We start from the raw sequence: 15,257 nt of genomic DNA, 5'->3' as shown, positions 1-15,257 counted from the left end.
ATTGTTGCATGATGCAGAAGTTGTAGAGGCTGTTGTGAGCGCTATGACTGAGTCTCTAAACAACTGATGGACATACACCATTTTAGGATTATATAAAGCATAGGAGAATATCTTTAGGGTGAAGGTCGGCCAAACTACACCATTCCAACTAAAAACTTAAACATTTGTTTGGAGGTCTTTGCTGAAAGGAAGATTATGTCATTGTAATACCAAACGATAAGTAATATGCTTGTTATAGTACATGTAAAATACATATGTATGTGTATAAATACAAGCTGAATCTTTATTCAAGTTAAATACCAAAAATAGAGCAATATACAGTATTTCTGTAGAGGCTTTTAAAACAGTAATAATTATCTGTTGAGAAGCTCATTTTTTAAAAGTTTGTGTGAAAGTTTTTAGTTTTTGCCCTCTCTTTTGTTTGAGCATTGATTATGTGTCTGTTTATGGTTAGGTTGTGTTGCACTGGTGAAGGGGGAGATGCTACAGTGATGAATTTTCTGACACAAACTTTTTTAGCTGCCCTCTATTTCCTAAATGCAAACAAAATTAAAATATGGTGTATAGTGTCTGCTGTCTGCTACCATTTATTAACTAGAAAATTAAATTGAAGTGAATGTAAAGGAAAACTTGTGATTACTTTTCTGTGTTATTTTGTATGCTTATGCACTAAAATGCTTTTGGGCACCTGCACAACCCCATCCTTAAAAACACAGCTCTTAGTATCAGTTATTGTCCCATTTCCTTTACCTCAAACAATGCCAGATGCCAAATATTCTAGTCCATGAAGTCCTGGTTTGAAATTCCATCCTGTACATTTTTTTTCCTTTTACTTACAAATGTTTCTTCTTAAAACTTGCAATGTTTCCCTGTCTTCTCCTCTTCCTTCCCATCCATTTTACAATTCTTGTAACTCTCTATTCCCTATCTTGAGACCAGTGGCACCTCCATATGTTCATCTTAGCAAGGGTTCTTATCGCCCTCTATCAATTTTCTCTGTGTGGCAGTGGCACCGTCCCTCAAACTTATTTTCTGTTGTTCCATTTACTTCCTAGTTTCTGCTTGAGTATTTCTTTTTGTTCCCTCTCATTCATCAGGACAAATTTGTTGTGGTTGGGGTGGGCAGTTATTGTTAAGACATTGTTTGTTATGATTTTTTTTTATCTTATTAGAAACCTGCAGAGTGTTTTTTTTTTGTGGTTGAAGTGAACATATTCCCTTAAGAACATGACATTCTGTGAAGCCACTTGGAATCCCAGCCTTATATTCATACAAGTAAGCCCGCGATTCGCTAGCGAATCGGAAATCCAAGAATGGCAATCAGTTTCTGTTCCGTCTGATATTTGGATGGATGACATATCATGGAGGGTGGGTGCGTCTGGGGAAATGTCATTTAATTCAATACGCATATCTGTACTAAAGCGGTTTCGTTTTGTGGAGATGTGATTCTGTTGCCTTTGCTGACACCGACTGCTGGCAGAGTGGAGCACAGCAAGTTTAGTTCACAGGTTGTGGTGTTCGTGTGCCAGCCACTGAGTCGGGGAAGCCGCTGGGTGTGAGTCTGTGACCGTTATGTGATCTATATTACTGGCACAGTGGATTAGAGCAAGTGTAGTGAACAGGTTGTGTTGTTTGGGTGCCACCTACTGCCTCTGGGAAGCTGCTGCGTTTGACTCTGGGGCATGCGCCACGGCGCAATATGCGCCTTGGTGGGAAGCTGCCGCGTGATGAAATATCATGGAGGGTATATGCGGTGGTGTGGGAGGTTGCGTCCGGGCGGCTGTACAACCTGGCGTGCACGCTTTACCTCAGGTGTAGTTCACAGGTTGTAGGCATGGTAAAGTTTCCATTTCATTCAATAACCCTATTTGAACTAAAGCGGTTTCTTTGTGTGGGCGCCTTTGTTCATTGTTTGTATCCATGACTGTACAGGTTGTGTTGTTTGGGCGCTCACAGGTTGTGTTGTCTGGGCACCACTTTGGGATGCCGCTGCATTTGACTCTGGACTCTGGGGCGGGCGCCAAGGCCGCAGTGCGCATGCGTGCGTTTGACTCTGGACTCTGGGGCGGGCGCCAAGGCCGCAGTGCGCATGCACCTTGGTGCGTCCGCCGTGCATAAATTAACTGTGGTTTAGTAAGATAGATGTGTTGTTAAAAACAACTGCAGAAAGCTTGAACCTTTGGATTATAGGGGGAAGCTCTTTACCATATGTTTTATTTTGTGCTCATAAGAATTACTTATAAATCGTTTGAAATCACTTCAGTATTTTTTGTCTGCTGCTTCCTGACTCACCAGTATAAGAAAAGCAAGTTTGACTTGTCTTATAGTCTAGTTATGAAAGACGTAAAGATTTTTGTCCCTCTAGTCCTGTGAAACAATAATTTTTAGGCCATTTTTTGACCATATATTATGGAGGAAACTACACAGTTATGATAAAGATTAAACCAATAGGTATCTTCAGCAAAAATGATTATAGAAGGACTTGAAATTGTGCATGCCACATCAACTGACCCCAGGGGTTCACCACCCCAATGGATTACCAGGGGTTGGAGTTACTCTTTTTTGCAAAACTTTGAAGACATGGGGATCATTAATATAGACATGTGAAGTTTCGTTTTATGCTATTTTGAGGTTGCTGATCAGAAATATAGTATTTTTGATATTTGATTCTTTTTCGGTGGACCTAGTCCTCTAAGAATCACTTCCAGATGGTTAAAAATGACACATTTCAAACATAGGCATGTGGTGTATCATTTTAGACTATTTCAAAGTCAGTTATTATGAATATGATGTTATTTTTTAATTGTTTTCTGTTACAATGAAGAATATGTATTTATACATATTAGATGCAGTAAATTATTAAGTTTCTTATAAGCACCCTGAATTAGGGTGGCTTAAGCTAATTCAGACTTTACAGGATTGTAGATGCATCTGTGTGGTGAGATAATTTCCCTCTTCCCTGTGACTCATAATGAGATAAGCCATTTTATAAATAATTGAATGGATAAATTGCTTTTTTTGTTTTTTTTGCTTTGACATAATTTTTGAACAAAATATTTATTTTTTTTCACTCCAAAATAGAATAAACTATTGATTGTAATTTGTAACATCAAGCTAGCTCTCTCATTTGCCATAAAATGGCAAATTAAATTATTTTCACATTGTTGAATCGTTGCTGATTTTTAACAGATTTCCACTGCTAAACAGTACTAAACACACTTGACATTTTATTTATTTTTTTGCTGTCCTTTTTGTATTTGTTTCTAATTACACTTTAAAAAAACACTTGTACCACAAATAAAAAAATCAGAAAGTTTCTGATGATTATGGTTAATTTTTGTATTTGCTGACAACAAAGGTATGTACTGTTTTTTGCTAGAGCCCTTACGAAATACTGGATAATACATTTTTTAAACAAACTATAAAATTGAGACAGAGCTGAAGTAGTATTAGCTTTAAAAAGAATGAAAAGTTATTCTTGAGCACACAAATATAAATCCACAAACTTGAAATGTATATTTTCCACATGACCAGATAGCATATCTTTCAATTGCTAGGAGAAACCAGAGTCTCCAAAACAAACCTGCATGAATTCAGGGAGAATGAACCCCAGAACAGAATCATACTGGAGTCTACATATTGTGAGAAAACAATGCTTTATACTACTATACCTTTCTAATTATTTCTTAGGTTTAGTTACCAATGTAAACATTACATTGTAAATGTGTCCCTCACAACATTTTTGCTATTTTTTAATTTGAAACTAACCAGAGGTTTTAAATTTTGTATTTATTTATTTGTTTATTTGTTTGTCTGTTTGTTTATAGCTGGAGGAGGAGGCCAATGGAGACTCATTCGACATAGACATTTCTGTCTCTGACCCAGAAAAAGTTGGTAAGATTTAAAAAAAAAAATTACATTTTTCAAGGATCTGGTATTTTCTTCTGTGCTAAGTATGATGACTGGCAAGGCCACAACTATATATTACAGTATCACCTTTCTGTCCTGAATAAAGTTGTCCTGCCTTAGTGGAATAGACCATACAGGTTTGAGTAGTGAAAGCTGCTGCTTGAAAATTAATTTCTGAACTAAAAATTGGTTATTTGAATTATATATAAATTTGCAGTTGACTGACTTAAAGTATAGTTAGTAATAGATACTTAACCTATAATTTGCAACACATTATGAAAAATATATGTTTGCGGACGTTAGGAATAGTTCGTGAGCAGACCTTAAACCCATACACACATAGATCAAAACAGAATCAAATAAAATGTGATAAAAATAACAAAAATTACAACAGAGAATGACAAAAATGCAAACACTGGGGAAAATAACAAGGCTTCCCTCCACAGATACAGTCCCTTTCCACAAGTACAATTTCCTCTCCCTGAACATCTTTCTCAAATGCCACTCTTGCCTTCCTTCATCCCTGTTACAATCTCACACATTATCAAGTGCTAACTCTTAATTCCAAGCTTCATTTCCAAGGAACAGTAAGGCCTTTTTAAAAAATGACCATAGTTGTTTCTGGACACCTTATAAGTACATTTGGGGTATCTGTTGGTAACATAAACCTGTTTCATCACCATGGTAAAAGCAGGGCCAATTCTTCTCCACAGAACTCTTAAAGAGCTGTGCTATACTGCCCTCTAGTAACTCGGGGAAGTGAAAGTATGATTAATAAGATGTGCAATATGATTTAATAAGATTTCTCCTATTTAAAGAAGGGTCTTATGTGGGTCAACTTTATAATGGTAGTGCCTCCTGTTAGTTTGATACAGTGTCACTGCCCTTGAGTCCTTTACAATATATTTAATTATGCATGCAACATATATTGGGGATAGAATTTCCCGGGACCCAACAGTAAAATTTTATCCTAATAATTAGGTGACAATTTAACCATATTGTTATTTTTTTATTATTGTGTATAAATAATTGCAATATATTGTAATTTATTGTTCCCCTTTTATTTGACTGAAGTTATAGCTGAAAGCATATCCCTGCAGGGGAGTATGTTCAATCGCTTGCACCCACATTATCCCACTTAAATCTCTTTTAATTGTATTTGTCCTCATTTGCAAGTGAAAATTCTGGAGTACTTGACTGCATTATTTCTCCACCTCAAATGTGTATTATTAAAATCCCCCTGGGTGTTTTCATTTATTATTAGTAAGTTTGAAATTTACATGACTAATACTTTGTTAAAACCCTTACAACACAATACATTTTGTTGCCACTTTGAGTCATGTGACTTGGTTTAAATTTAGGATCTAAAAGTAACAATTCTATCCTGGACAGAGCTAAAATTGAAACAGAGAAGATTTTAGTACTTTAATACTGGTTTTCCTTTTAGGCAGAGCTGAAATTCATGCAACTGTTATTACTGGAGGAAACTAAAAATATATTAAAACTTCTCCATGTGTATTATACTTGCTATTTCTCTTTCTGGAAGGGTGGAGTTTGGAGGGGATGAGAAGGGAACTGAGCTCTTACCTCTGGCTCTGTGTTCTTGATCTCGCTTATGGCCATGTTTTCAGAAAAATGTAAAATGATAAATCAAACTTTAATAACTGGAGATAATATGACTTTGGTATTTCCATATATGGAGACAACAATGACCGTTACAAATAATGTGATGACTTTTCTTATTTAGGGTGGATGTTGTTTGCAATTGGGTATCTTTTAGTTTTTGCAAAAATTTCCTTTATTTCTTTTATGCATAGCAAAATCTCTGAAAAGTGATTTTAATATTTATTTTTATTTCATTTGAATTGGGTATCCAGTAAGAATATGTACAAGAATTTCATATTTGAATGCATCTTTACTTTAATAGAAATAGACAATATAAGTCTTAGATCAAGTTTATTATTGTACTAGACAATAATATACTGTTTGTATTATAAGGATCTACTGTATTAGAGGCATAAAATAAACATTTTAAAATCCTACAGAATTTTGAATAAAACAGGCTTAAACAAGAAGGTTCCTTCTGTAATACATGAAAACATCTCAGTACAGACCAGCCGTCTCTAAAAGATAAACATCATGCCTAAAAATCTTTAAGGTTTGCTGTAAAATCAGTATGATTCCCTAAGTCAGTTCTTTTACAATTAAGAAACACTGGCACATTAGGTTATTTCCAAGAATAGGGACTTGGTATACCAACATTTTGTGTTCATGTACTTTTATTATCTACTGAAGGCTTGCCAGTTATTTTTCACACATATTTTAGAACAGTACAGCTATTAAGTGTCTTTACTTTCTTTACAGAACCATATAGTATTAGTTCTCTTCACATAACAGAGCTGATTGTTTTAAAAAACTGAACACATTCTGACTGAATTAGGTTTCATTTTCTGCTCCATATTGTTTTTGTGTGTTACAGTTCTCTCTTTTTTACTTTTGATTAAGGGGAAGGAATGAATGCATATATGGCCTACAAAGTAACAACAAAGGTATTTCAATGTTCTCATTTTACATTTGTTTTGCAGATTTATTTGACATTTCAAATAAGAAATCAACTGAATACATTTTCTGTGGTTCTGAATTGTTTTTGTTTCTTTTCAGACTTCTCTTTCCATCTTCAACAAGAAAGAATTTTCTGTAAAAAGAAGATTTAGTGACTTTCTGGGTTTACACAGCAAACTTGCCTCAAAATACATGCACATAGGATATATAGTTCCTCCAGCTCCAGAGAAAAGTATTGTTGGTAAGAAAGATTTAAATAAGTTTATATATAAAGTAAATTATCTGTTTTTTTTCAGTTATTGCAAATAATCTTTTTTTTAACCTTATTGGTTTTTTATTAAAAAAACAAAATAAGTTAAAACATTAAAGCTGTGAGTACAGATGTATACCTCCCCCTTGTAATGAAACCCCTAAATAAGATCTGGTCCAACCAAATACCTTCAGAAATCACATAATTAGTTGATTAGGGTTTACCTGTGTGCAATCAGTGTCACATGATCTGTCACATGATGTCTGTATTAAATATACCTATTTTGAAAGGACTCTTGACTCTGCAACACCACTAAGCAAACAACATGAAAACCGAGGAGCAATCCAAACAGGTCAGAGACAAAGTTGTGGAGAAGTATAGGTCAGGGTAGGGTTATAAAAACATCTCTCAAACTGTGAATATCCCACCATTAAAGCTGTTATAATAAAATGGAAAGAATATGGCACCACTAAAAATGAAGGCCGCCCACCAAAACTCACAGACCAGGCAAAGATGGCATCAATAAGAGATGCAAAAAAGACACCAAGGATAACACTGAAAGAGCTGCAAAGATCCACTGTGGAGATGGGAGTATCTGCCCATAGGACCACTTCAAGTCATATACTGCGCAGAGTGGGGCTTTATTGAAGAGTGACCAGAAAAAATGCCATTGCTAATAGAAGAAAATCCCCAAACACGGAAGAAAGTTCTCTGGTCAGATGAGACTAAAATTAAACTTTTTGGCCATCAAGGGAAACGCCATGTGTGGCACAAACCCAACCCTTTCTATAATCCCAAGAACACTGTTCCTACAGTAAAGCATGGTGATGGCGGCATCATGCTGTGAGGATATTTTTCATCAGCAGGGGGAGGAAAACTGGCCAGGATTGAAGGAAAGATGGATGGCACTAAATACAGGGCTATTCCAGATGAAAACCTGTTTCAATCTGACAGAGATTTGAGACTGGGATGAAGGTTGACTTTCCTGCAGAACAATGATTCTAAAAATACAGATAAGGCTTCACTGAAGTGACTTAAATGGAAACATCCATCCATCCATTATCCAACCCGCTGTATCCTAACTACAGGGTCACGGGGGTTTGCTGGAGCCAATCCCAGCCAACACAGGGTGCAAGGCAGGAAACAAACCCTGGGCAGGGCGCCAGCCCACCGCAGGGCGCACACACACACACACACCCACAATAGGGACAATTTAGAATTGCCAATGCACCTAATCTGCATGTCTTTGGACTGTGAGAGGGAAACCGGAGTACCCGGAGGAAACTCGTGCAGACATGGGGAGAACATGCAAACTCCACACAGAGAGGACCGGGGAAGTGAACCCGGGTCTTCCTAACTGCGAGGCAGCAGCGCTACTACTGCGCCACCGTGCCTCCCTAAAGGGAAACATTTAAATGTAAATTTAAAATCACAGCAGAAGAATTTACTGATCTGAAATTAAAAAAACAAACAACAAAAACCAAAACCTCTGGAGCTATTTCTTGCAGATATAGAAGTTAACGCAACATTCAAAATTCATAAAAGATTGTCAGCCTTGCCATATAAGAGGAAATATAGCAGTTGATAGGACAGTATAAAAATTAATTGAGAAATTGAGTGTTTCTTCATTCATTTGTGAATGCCCATTATTATTTTATGAAGCCTTATAAAAATGGTTACAAACACTTGATGACTAATCATGCTTTTTGCTGATGACATTGTGCAGTGTAGCACCAGAATAGTGGAAGTGGAGAAAAAGTTGGAAGAATGAAGAAGGGTTTTGACAAATACAGATTTGAAGATAAGTAGGAAGAATACAGATTATATGAGATTTAAGGATGATCTGGATTCAGAAGTTAACATGCAGGGAGAGCTATTAAAAAAATAGATATATTTAAATATTGTGGTAATCTAAGATAGAAAATTAGATGCAGAAGATAGCCAATAGAGTGCAGTGTGGATGGAACAATTGGAAGAAGGCTTCAAGAATATTGTATGATCGAAGAATTAAGTTGAAGGTTAAGTTAAGCTTTTTAAGACAGTGGTAAGACCATTAGTGATGTATGGGAGCTGAAACAAGGGCAGTAAAGGGAGTGCAGGAGAAGAAATTAGATGTGGTAGAAATTAGAATGTTGAGATGGATGTGTGGAGTTACAAAATGGACAGAATAAGAAGTGCGAAAAACAGATACAACAAAAATGGGAGGGATATATAAGAAAGTACAGGAAAGTAGGGTTGAAGTGGTATGAACATGTGATGAGATGAGACAAGGAATACATGAGAAAAAGAGTGATGAGAATGGAAGTTCAGGAGAAGAGGAAGTTTGGAAGGCCAAAGTGGAGGTGCATGGATAGAGCAAAAAGATGATTTGAAGGAAAATGGTCTGACTGGGTAGGTGGTGCCAAGGCCGAGCTGTATGGAGAAAGTTGATCAAGCACAACGACTCCCCACAGAAGTGGGAAAAGATGAAGAGGAAGAAGAAGAAAGCTGATTCGTTTGTTATTTTGATGGCTCATTCATCAATTTTTACATTTCATTATTACTTTATAGCTTGTATATCCTATAAACGCAGTTTTTTCATCTAATTAAATAAGTTGGATTTAATAATGTGCCATTTGTGAAATAAACCTACAATATGATTAATTATAGGCATGACAAAGGTCAAAGTCGGCAAAGAAGATCCCTCATCTGCAGAGTTTGTAGAAAAGCGCAGATCAGCTTTGGAAAGGTAAATAGTTAAAATATTAGTTTAGCTAATAATCATTTTGCTTCAAAAATGTACAATTTGTTTGTATGTATTTTCATTTATTATAAAATTCATCTACTTAAGTTTTCTATGTTACCACAACTTCTTTTACAATATTTTATGATACATTATTTTTTTCAATTGAAGAAATCTTAGATTTTCTTATATTGCACTGCTCACATAGAAATCTTAAAGATAAGGGAAGACAGAATCAGACCTGCAGCAAAGAAAGGTTTACTTATGACTGTGTTCTGCATTTGCAACAGTCCTGAGGGGAAACCATTATGCAGAAAAGTATGGCCTTTTTAAGGGGTAGAGTAATTGAGAGAGCTCTAGCCTAGTTGTTTTGTAGTTTTAGGGAGGCACCCCTGACTCAGAAAGTACCTTTACTAAGAGGACCATTTGGAATCAAGAGAGTTGGGTCAAAATCGTATGTGTGGGGATGAAGAGGATCCACAGTTGAGAGTTGTAATTAGAGTGAGAAGAAAATAGATTTGGGCAAGTAATATAGCCTCCTTATCCTGACACTGCATGGAAACATTCTGTCACAGAAGGCAGAGAGTAGCAGCAGATTTTGATTATGATTTCACTTTTATGTTTTAAGTTTTATCTTTTGTTAATCCATCTATTGTGTGTGATTCTACTAGAATTAAATGCATATGCTCTTCTAAATAGAGATTTCTTGACTTCATTATGAGGATATGGAGAGATGATGTGGTGTGCTCTTCCATTTGAAGGATGATTAAACAGATACATAAACCATAATTTTCTAGGAAATTTTAAATTTATGCTCTCTCTCAGGTTCTGAATTTTATTTGATAGACAGTGCAATTCTAACTTAATCTATATATACTAATTGGAGTATAAATGCCTCTTTTGTAGTGCAGTGTAAGTAAGCAAAACATTCCAAGTAAAAAGTTAAAGTGAATACCAAAATCTGTAAATCACAGGATTGTTTGTAATACTCTGTGTGCACATATGTTAGGTAGAGATATTAAAATCCAAGAAAATTTGGTAAATGTTTTGTGTAAAGGATTATAAATATGTAAAAATGTATATAGAATTATGAACTTAATGTCAGTTTACTCAAAATTGGCAGTGGAAAAGGCAAACTTTATTCAACTAGATAAGGCAGAGTATGGCAGTTTTTAGTTTACTAGTATGTGCATTCACCATCCATTACAGCAAATGCCTAGAAGTAAATTACCCATTTAAAGAAGGGCTACATTTACAAGTATTTACAATTTCAGTGTTAATTCAAAGGCAGAAAAACTACAGTCCCCAAATGTGAGTTTATTTTTATTTGATGTTGGAATTAAAACACACAATTTACATAAAAATTAAATACATAATTGGGGGCACTGTAAGTAAGGTTAACCATTTGCTAACACACGAGATAGTAAACCATTCTTCTGTACAGAGGGATTCTGCAATATTTTAAAAACTCATAATTTTTTTGAACAACATACCACTCTGCATACTACCACCCTAATCATGTGTGTTTTGTCTTGGTAGAGTAATATATACAGTATTGCTCTACTTTCCCCTATTGTATTATTAATATGTAGCCTTTGTCAGAATGCCTAATCCACAGATTTACCACTGTTTATAAGGGATTATAGTATATAACTTATCCCCACCTTCCCTTCTATATCTATAGGCAATTAGGTATAGTAAAAAGACAAGCAGGAGTTAAGTTACAACTAAAATAATGTATTATTGATAATATTCATAAATAACATCAATATGCAAAGTACACTTGAATATTGGCAACCATACAACCTGATTAAATGGTGATGTGTAGTTTCAGGCAGCACACAGACTTGTAGTTATTTAAAATGGTCTCTAGTTAAAGCATCATTCAGCTTTCTTCAGAACAGGCCGTATGCCTGTTCCAATATGGCTGCTAAACAGTGGTCTCCATTGTGTTGTCCTTTCAGTTCATAGTGTGATGGTCTTCATCAGTTTGTTGGTTAGTAAGAGAGAGAGAATGTGAATTCTGTCTAACCCCTACAGCCCAATAGGACATCATGGTACTTAAAAAGCTTCTGATCCAAGCCAATTCCAAACTACCATACTTCAGAGGGGGAATACAGCATCTTAAAACCTGCCACCGCCCAAGGACCATATGTCTTTATGGCTTTCTTGCGGGGGGTTGAAAGACTTTAGCAGAGAAACACTCGCCGAACTGGTTTAAAGGACACCCCCCCAAAATTCTGTCGTAAAATTCAAAGAGATCCATTCCTTGGGTTGTAAACATGAATGCTTCTCACTAATATTACATTGATTTGCCTAAATTATAAATAAACACAAAATATTTATCAAGTTATAACAAAATCTCACATCACAACAATGTGCCTATTAGCAGAAAAAGCAGTCCATGTGTAATATACATTACATTTAATTCTGTTTCCTCACAATTAGATAAATAAGACAAATGAATTGAATTCAAATGCATAATAAACCTTGGACAGAATTTACTTGTAATAAAAACAATATGTCAGTCATGGAACAGTAGTGTCTGTTTACACAATGTGAGCTTTAAGTTTATGTAAAACTCTTCACTATAAAGAGCATTCTTGTTCTGGTCTTTTACCGTAGAAAGGTTAAGCAACAAAAATATTAGATGAATGATTATCACTGAACTCAAGGGTTTCATAGCTGACAGAGCTTTAGCTCTTTAGTTTTTAGTAGACAAAGCAGTATTAGATTCATCCTTTTGACAGCATTTGTGACACGAATGGTATTTTGTCTGCTTGTGATCCACTGACGTATTCTTGTTTTGTGCATTCTGATGCATTGAATAAAAAATTAAACATAAGTGAGAGTTTGACATTTCTCTGCCCTTTTTATAATCTCATTGATTGACTTGGAAGGTCAGAGTTGTTAATAGCAGGGCTGTTGATGTCAAGTTTGAGACTTCAGCTGAGAAGAACTGACTTCTGAGTTAAGAAATTTCACAAGAAGGGAAATAAAACCTTGCCATTTGGCTTTTGTGTTTGATGTTATTTAACATGTCAAATGAAAACTTTTTTAATTGCAGAGGATAAAATAGTTTGTGTGTTTTAGAAGATATATACTATAAAGTGTTTATTTTTTTTGTAAACGATTCTTGATTTGTTTTTCAGTATTTTAATGTTGTTATCTCTCTATTATAAAAAAAAAATCCTGGGAGAGAAAGACTAGGGAGACGAGATGTGATCTTCACGTGAAGATCACGGAAGACACTTAACAGATCTGCGAGATGAAAGAGATTGGCCACGGAGCGTCTCGCGGGGGACGTAGAACATGAGATTCTTGCAAGGACACACCATACTTACAACCAATATCAAATAAGTCCATGGGCAGCAAAACACTCAGCCGTGCAAAGGCTTTGAGCACACACAGATCCAGGGCTCTCAGCGCATATAAAGCATATAAGGACAATACATTATAGATGAAAACGTCGACAACTAAGCGAAGATGAAAGAGCAGTGCGGAGAAAAGAGACTCAGAAGCGTTGGAGATAAAAAAAAATGCAAACAAGAAAAAGAATAATCTAGGTGCAAATTCAGAAAATAAGGAAAGTAATTATCAGCCCGGAACAAGTGGAATTAAAAAAAAAGCATGTCCAATTGGCCTCAGAATTAAAAGACAAAGTAGAACTTCATAAAGACATTCAAAAACGTTGGTGCTATACACATGCAGAGCAGGTTAGAGATTATGAAAGCAGTGAAATTCGAAAGGCTCAAAAAAAAAAAATGTTGGTGCGATACACATGTAGAGAAAGTTAAAGAATATGAAAGCAGGAAAATTAGAAAGTATAAAAAAAAAAGAAAGTAAAGATCGCAATCGTGCAAACAAATGGAAATTATTACTCGAAAAAAGGGAAAATAATCACCACGGACCAGGTGTCATTGAAAAAAAAAGCAGGACAAAGCAAGGTCAGAAATAAAAGACAAAGAGTAGAAAACAAAGTAAAACGTAATAAAGAGGTTAAAAAACAAGGGGGCCAAACACATGCAGGACAAGTTACAGATAATGAAAACAGCGGAATTCAAAAGACCCAAAAAAAAAAACATAGGCGCGAAACACATGCAGAGCAAGATACAGAATATGAAAGCAGGAAAAAAACAAAAGTGGTCAAACCAAAGAAAGTAAACATCGCATTGGTGCAAAAGAGAAATTATTACTCGGAGAAATAACGAAAAGGCGAATAGAGATCGAATATATGGACATAGGTGATATGTCACAAATATGTAAATATTGTAAGGCTTTGAAGTTTAAGTCAGAGAATTTCAAAAACGGGGTTTTCCTCACATGCATTTATTGGTTACTTTGCAAAAAAAATTAACTGCTGATGATGTAGATCACTTTGTCTGTGCTGAAATTCCAAACAGAGAAACCTATCCTGAATTATGGTACAAAGTCATTAAACACATGTCTCACTGACCTCATTAAAAAGATTCAGCATGTTGAGACTCGAAAGATTCCAAATATTGTTTTTACCAAAATTCTGAAATAAAAGTGAAACTAATGAAATAGCAACAATTCAAAGAAAAAAAAATCTTAAAAGTATGTATCCGGAAAACCAAACATGGAGGTTGGTGAGTGAAGCGCCCCTAGTTTATTATTATGATCTAGATGCTCAAAGAGTAAAATTAAATATCTATTGATGGCAGCAATTTATCCATACTGTAGCAAATATCCAATGCCCATCCACACTGCTGGGTGTAATAAGGTTTATAAGGTCATTATTGTCACATGTAGAGAGTACAGTGAATTTCTACTTGCATGTGCTAATCAACATGCAACACATTCATCGCGTCTGATTAGTGAGTACAGCTGCCTTACCTCAAAACTTCTGTCTTCCTTAGCCTGACCAATCTCAGAACACATTTGTCATAACCTAGCAGCATTTTTAGAGTCAATACTAATCAAGCAAACATATTTGCACAATTAATAAAACACATTGTAATACTTACTACAGATGCCAACATTTTAACAAGTCAGTTAGTAAATAGAATAGAATGAATAGAATGCCTTTTATTGTCACTATACACATGTACAATGAGATTAAAAGCAGCTTCTTCAGTGCAGACATATATGTAGAACACAACAAGTAAATAAAATAAACAAATGGTGCTAAAACGTTTGCAAAAAAAAGTTCTGCGACGCTATATACAAATGGAAAGAATAATAACTAAATCGAGTTATTGCACATTATTTAAATACTGGAAAGAATAAATAACTATTGCACTATTGGGTTATAGTAGATCCCTCCTCCATCGCGGGGGTTGCGTTCCAGACCCCCCCGCGAAAGGTGAAAATCCGCGAAGTCTAGAAACCATATGTTTATATGGTTATTTTTATATTGGTCATGCTTGGGTCACAGATTTGCACAGAAACACAGGAGGTTGTAGAGAGACAGGAACGTTATTCAAAACCACTGCAAACAAACATTTGGTCTCTTTTTCAAAAGTTTAAAACTGTGCTCCATGACAAGACAGAGATGACAGTTCCGTCTCACAATTTAAAAGAATGCAAACATATCTTCCTCTTCAAAGGAGTGCACGTCAGGAGCAGAGACTGTCAGAAAGAGAGAGGAAAGCAAACAAATCAATAGGGCTGTTTGGCTTTTAAGTATACGAAGCACCGCGGCACAAAGCTGTTGAAGGCGGCAGCTCACACCCCCCTCCATCAGGAGCAGAGAAAAACAAACAATCAAAAATCAATACGTTGCCCTTAGAGCTTTTAAGTATGCGAGAGCACCGTACAGCATGGTCGCTTCACGAAGCAAGCTGTACAGAA

The 15,257-nt window shown here is 35.6% G+C and overlaps 1 protein-coding gene across 2 annotated transcripts in view; it reads left to right on the top strand.

The window, feature by feature from the left end:
- Nucleotides 1-15,257, top strand: part of snx2 (sorting nexin 2) — a 125,430-nt gene that overhangs the window by 66,126 nt on the left and 44,047 nt on the right. For both annotated transcript variants that reach the window (XM_051929976.1, XM_028805250.2), the window contains exons 4-7: nt 3,828-3,894; nt 6,415-6,458; nt 6,571-6,712; nt 9,371-9,449. In XM_051929976.1, the coding sequence (XP_051785936.1) occupies nt 3,828-3,894; nt 6,415-6,458; nt 6,571-6,712; nt 9,371-9,449 (332 nt within the window). The remainder of the gene's footprint in view (nt 1-3,827; nt 3,895-6,414; nt 6,459-6,570; nt 6,713-9,370; nt 9,450-15,257) is intronic.

This window comes from Erpetoichthys calabaricus, chromosome 7 (assembly GCF_900747795.2).
Source record: "Erpetoichthys calabaricus chromosome 7, fErpCal1.3, whole genome shotgun sequence".
Lineage (NCBI taxonomy): Eukaryota > Metazoa > Chordata > Cladistia > Polypteriformes > Polypteridae > Erpetoichthys > Erpetoichthys calabaricus.
The sequence above is the reverse complement of the archived record's forward strand: the minus strand, read 5'-3'. Positions and strand labels throughout refer to the sequence as shown.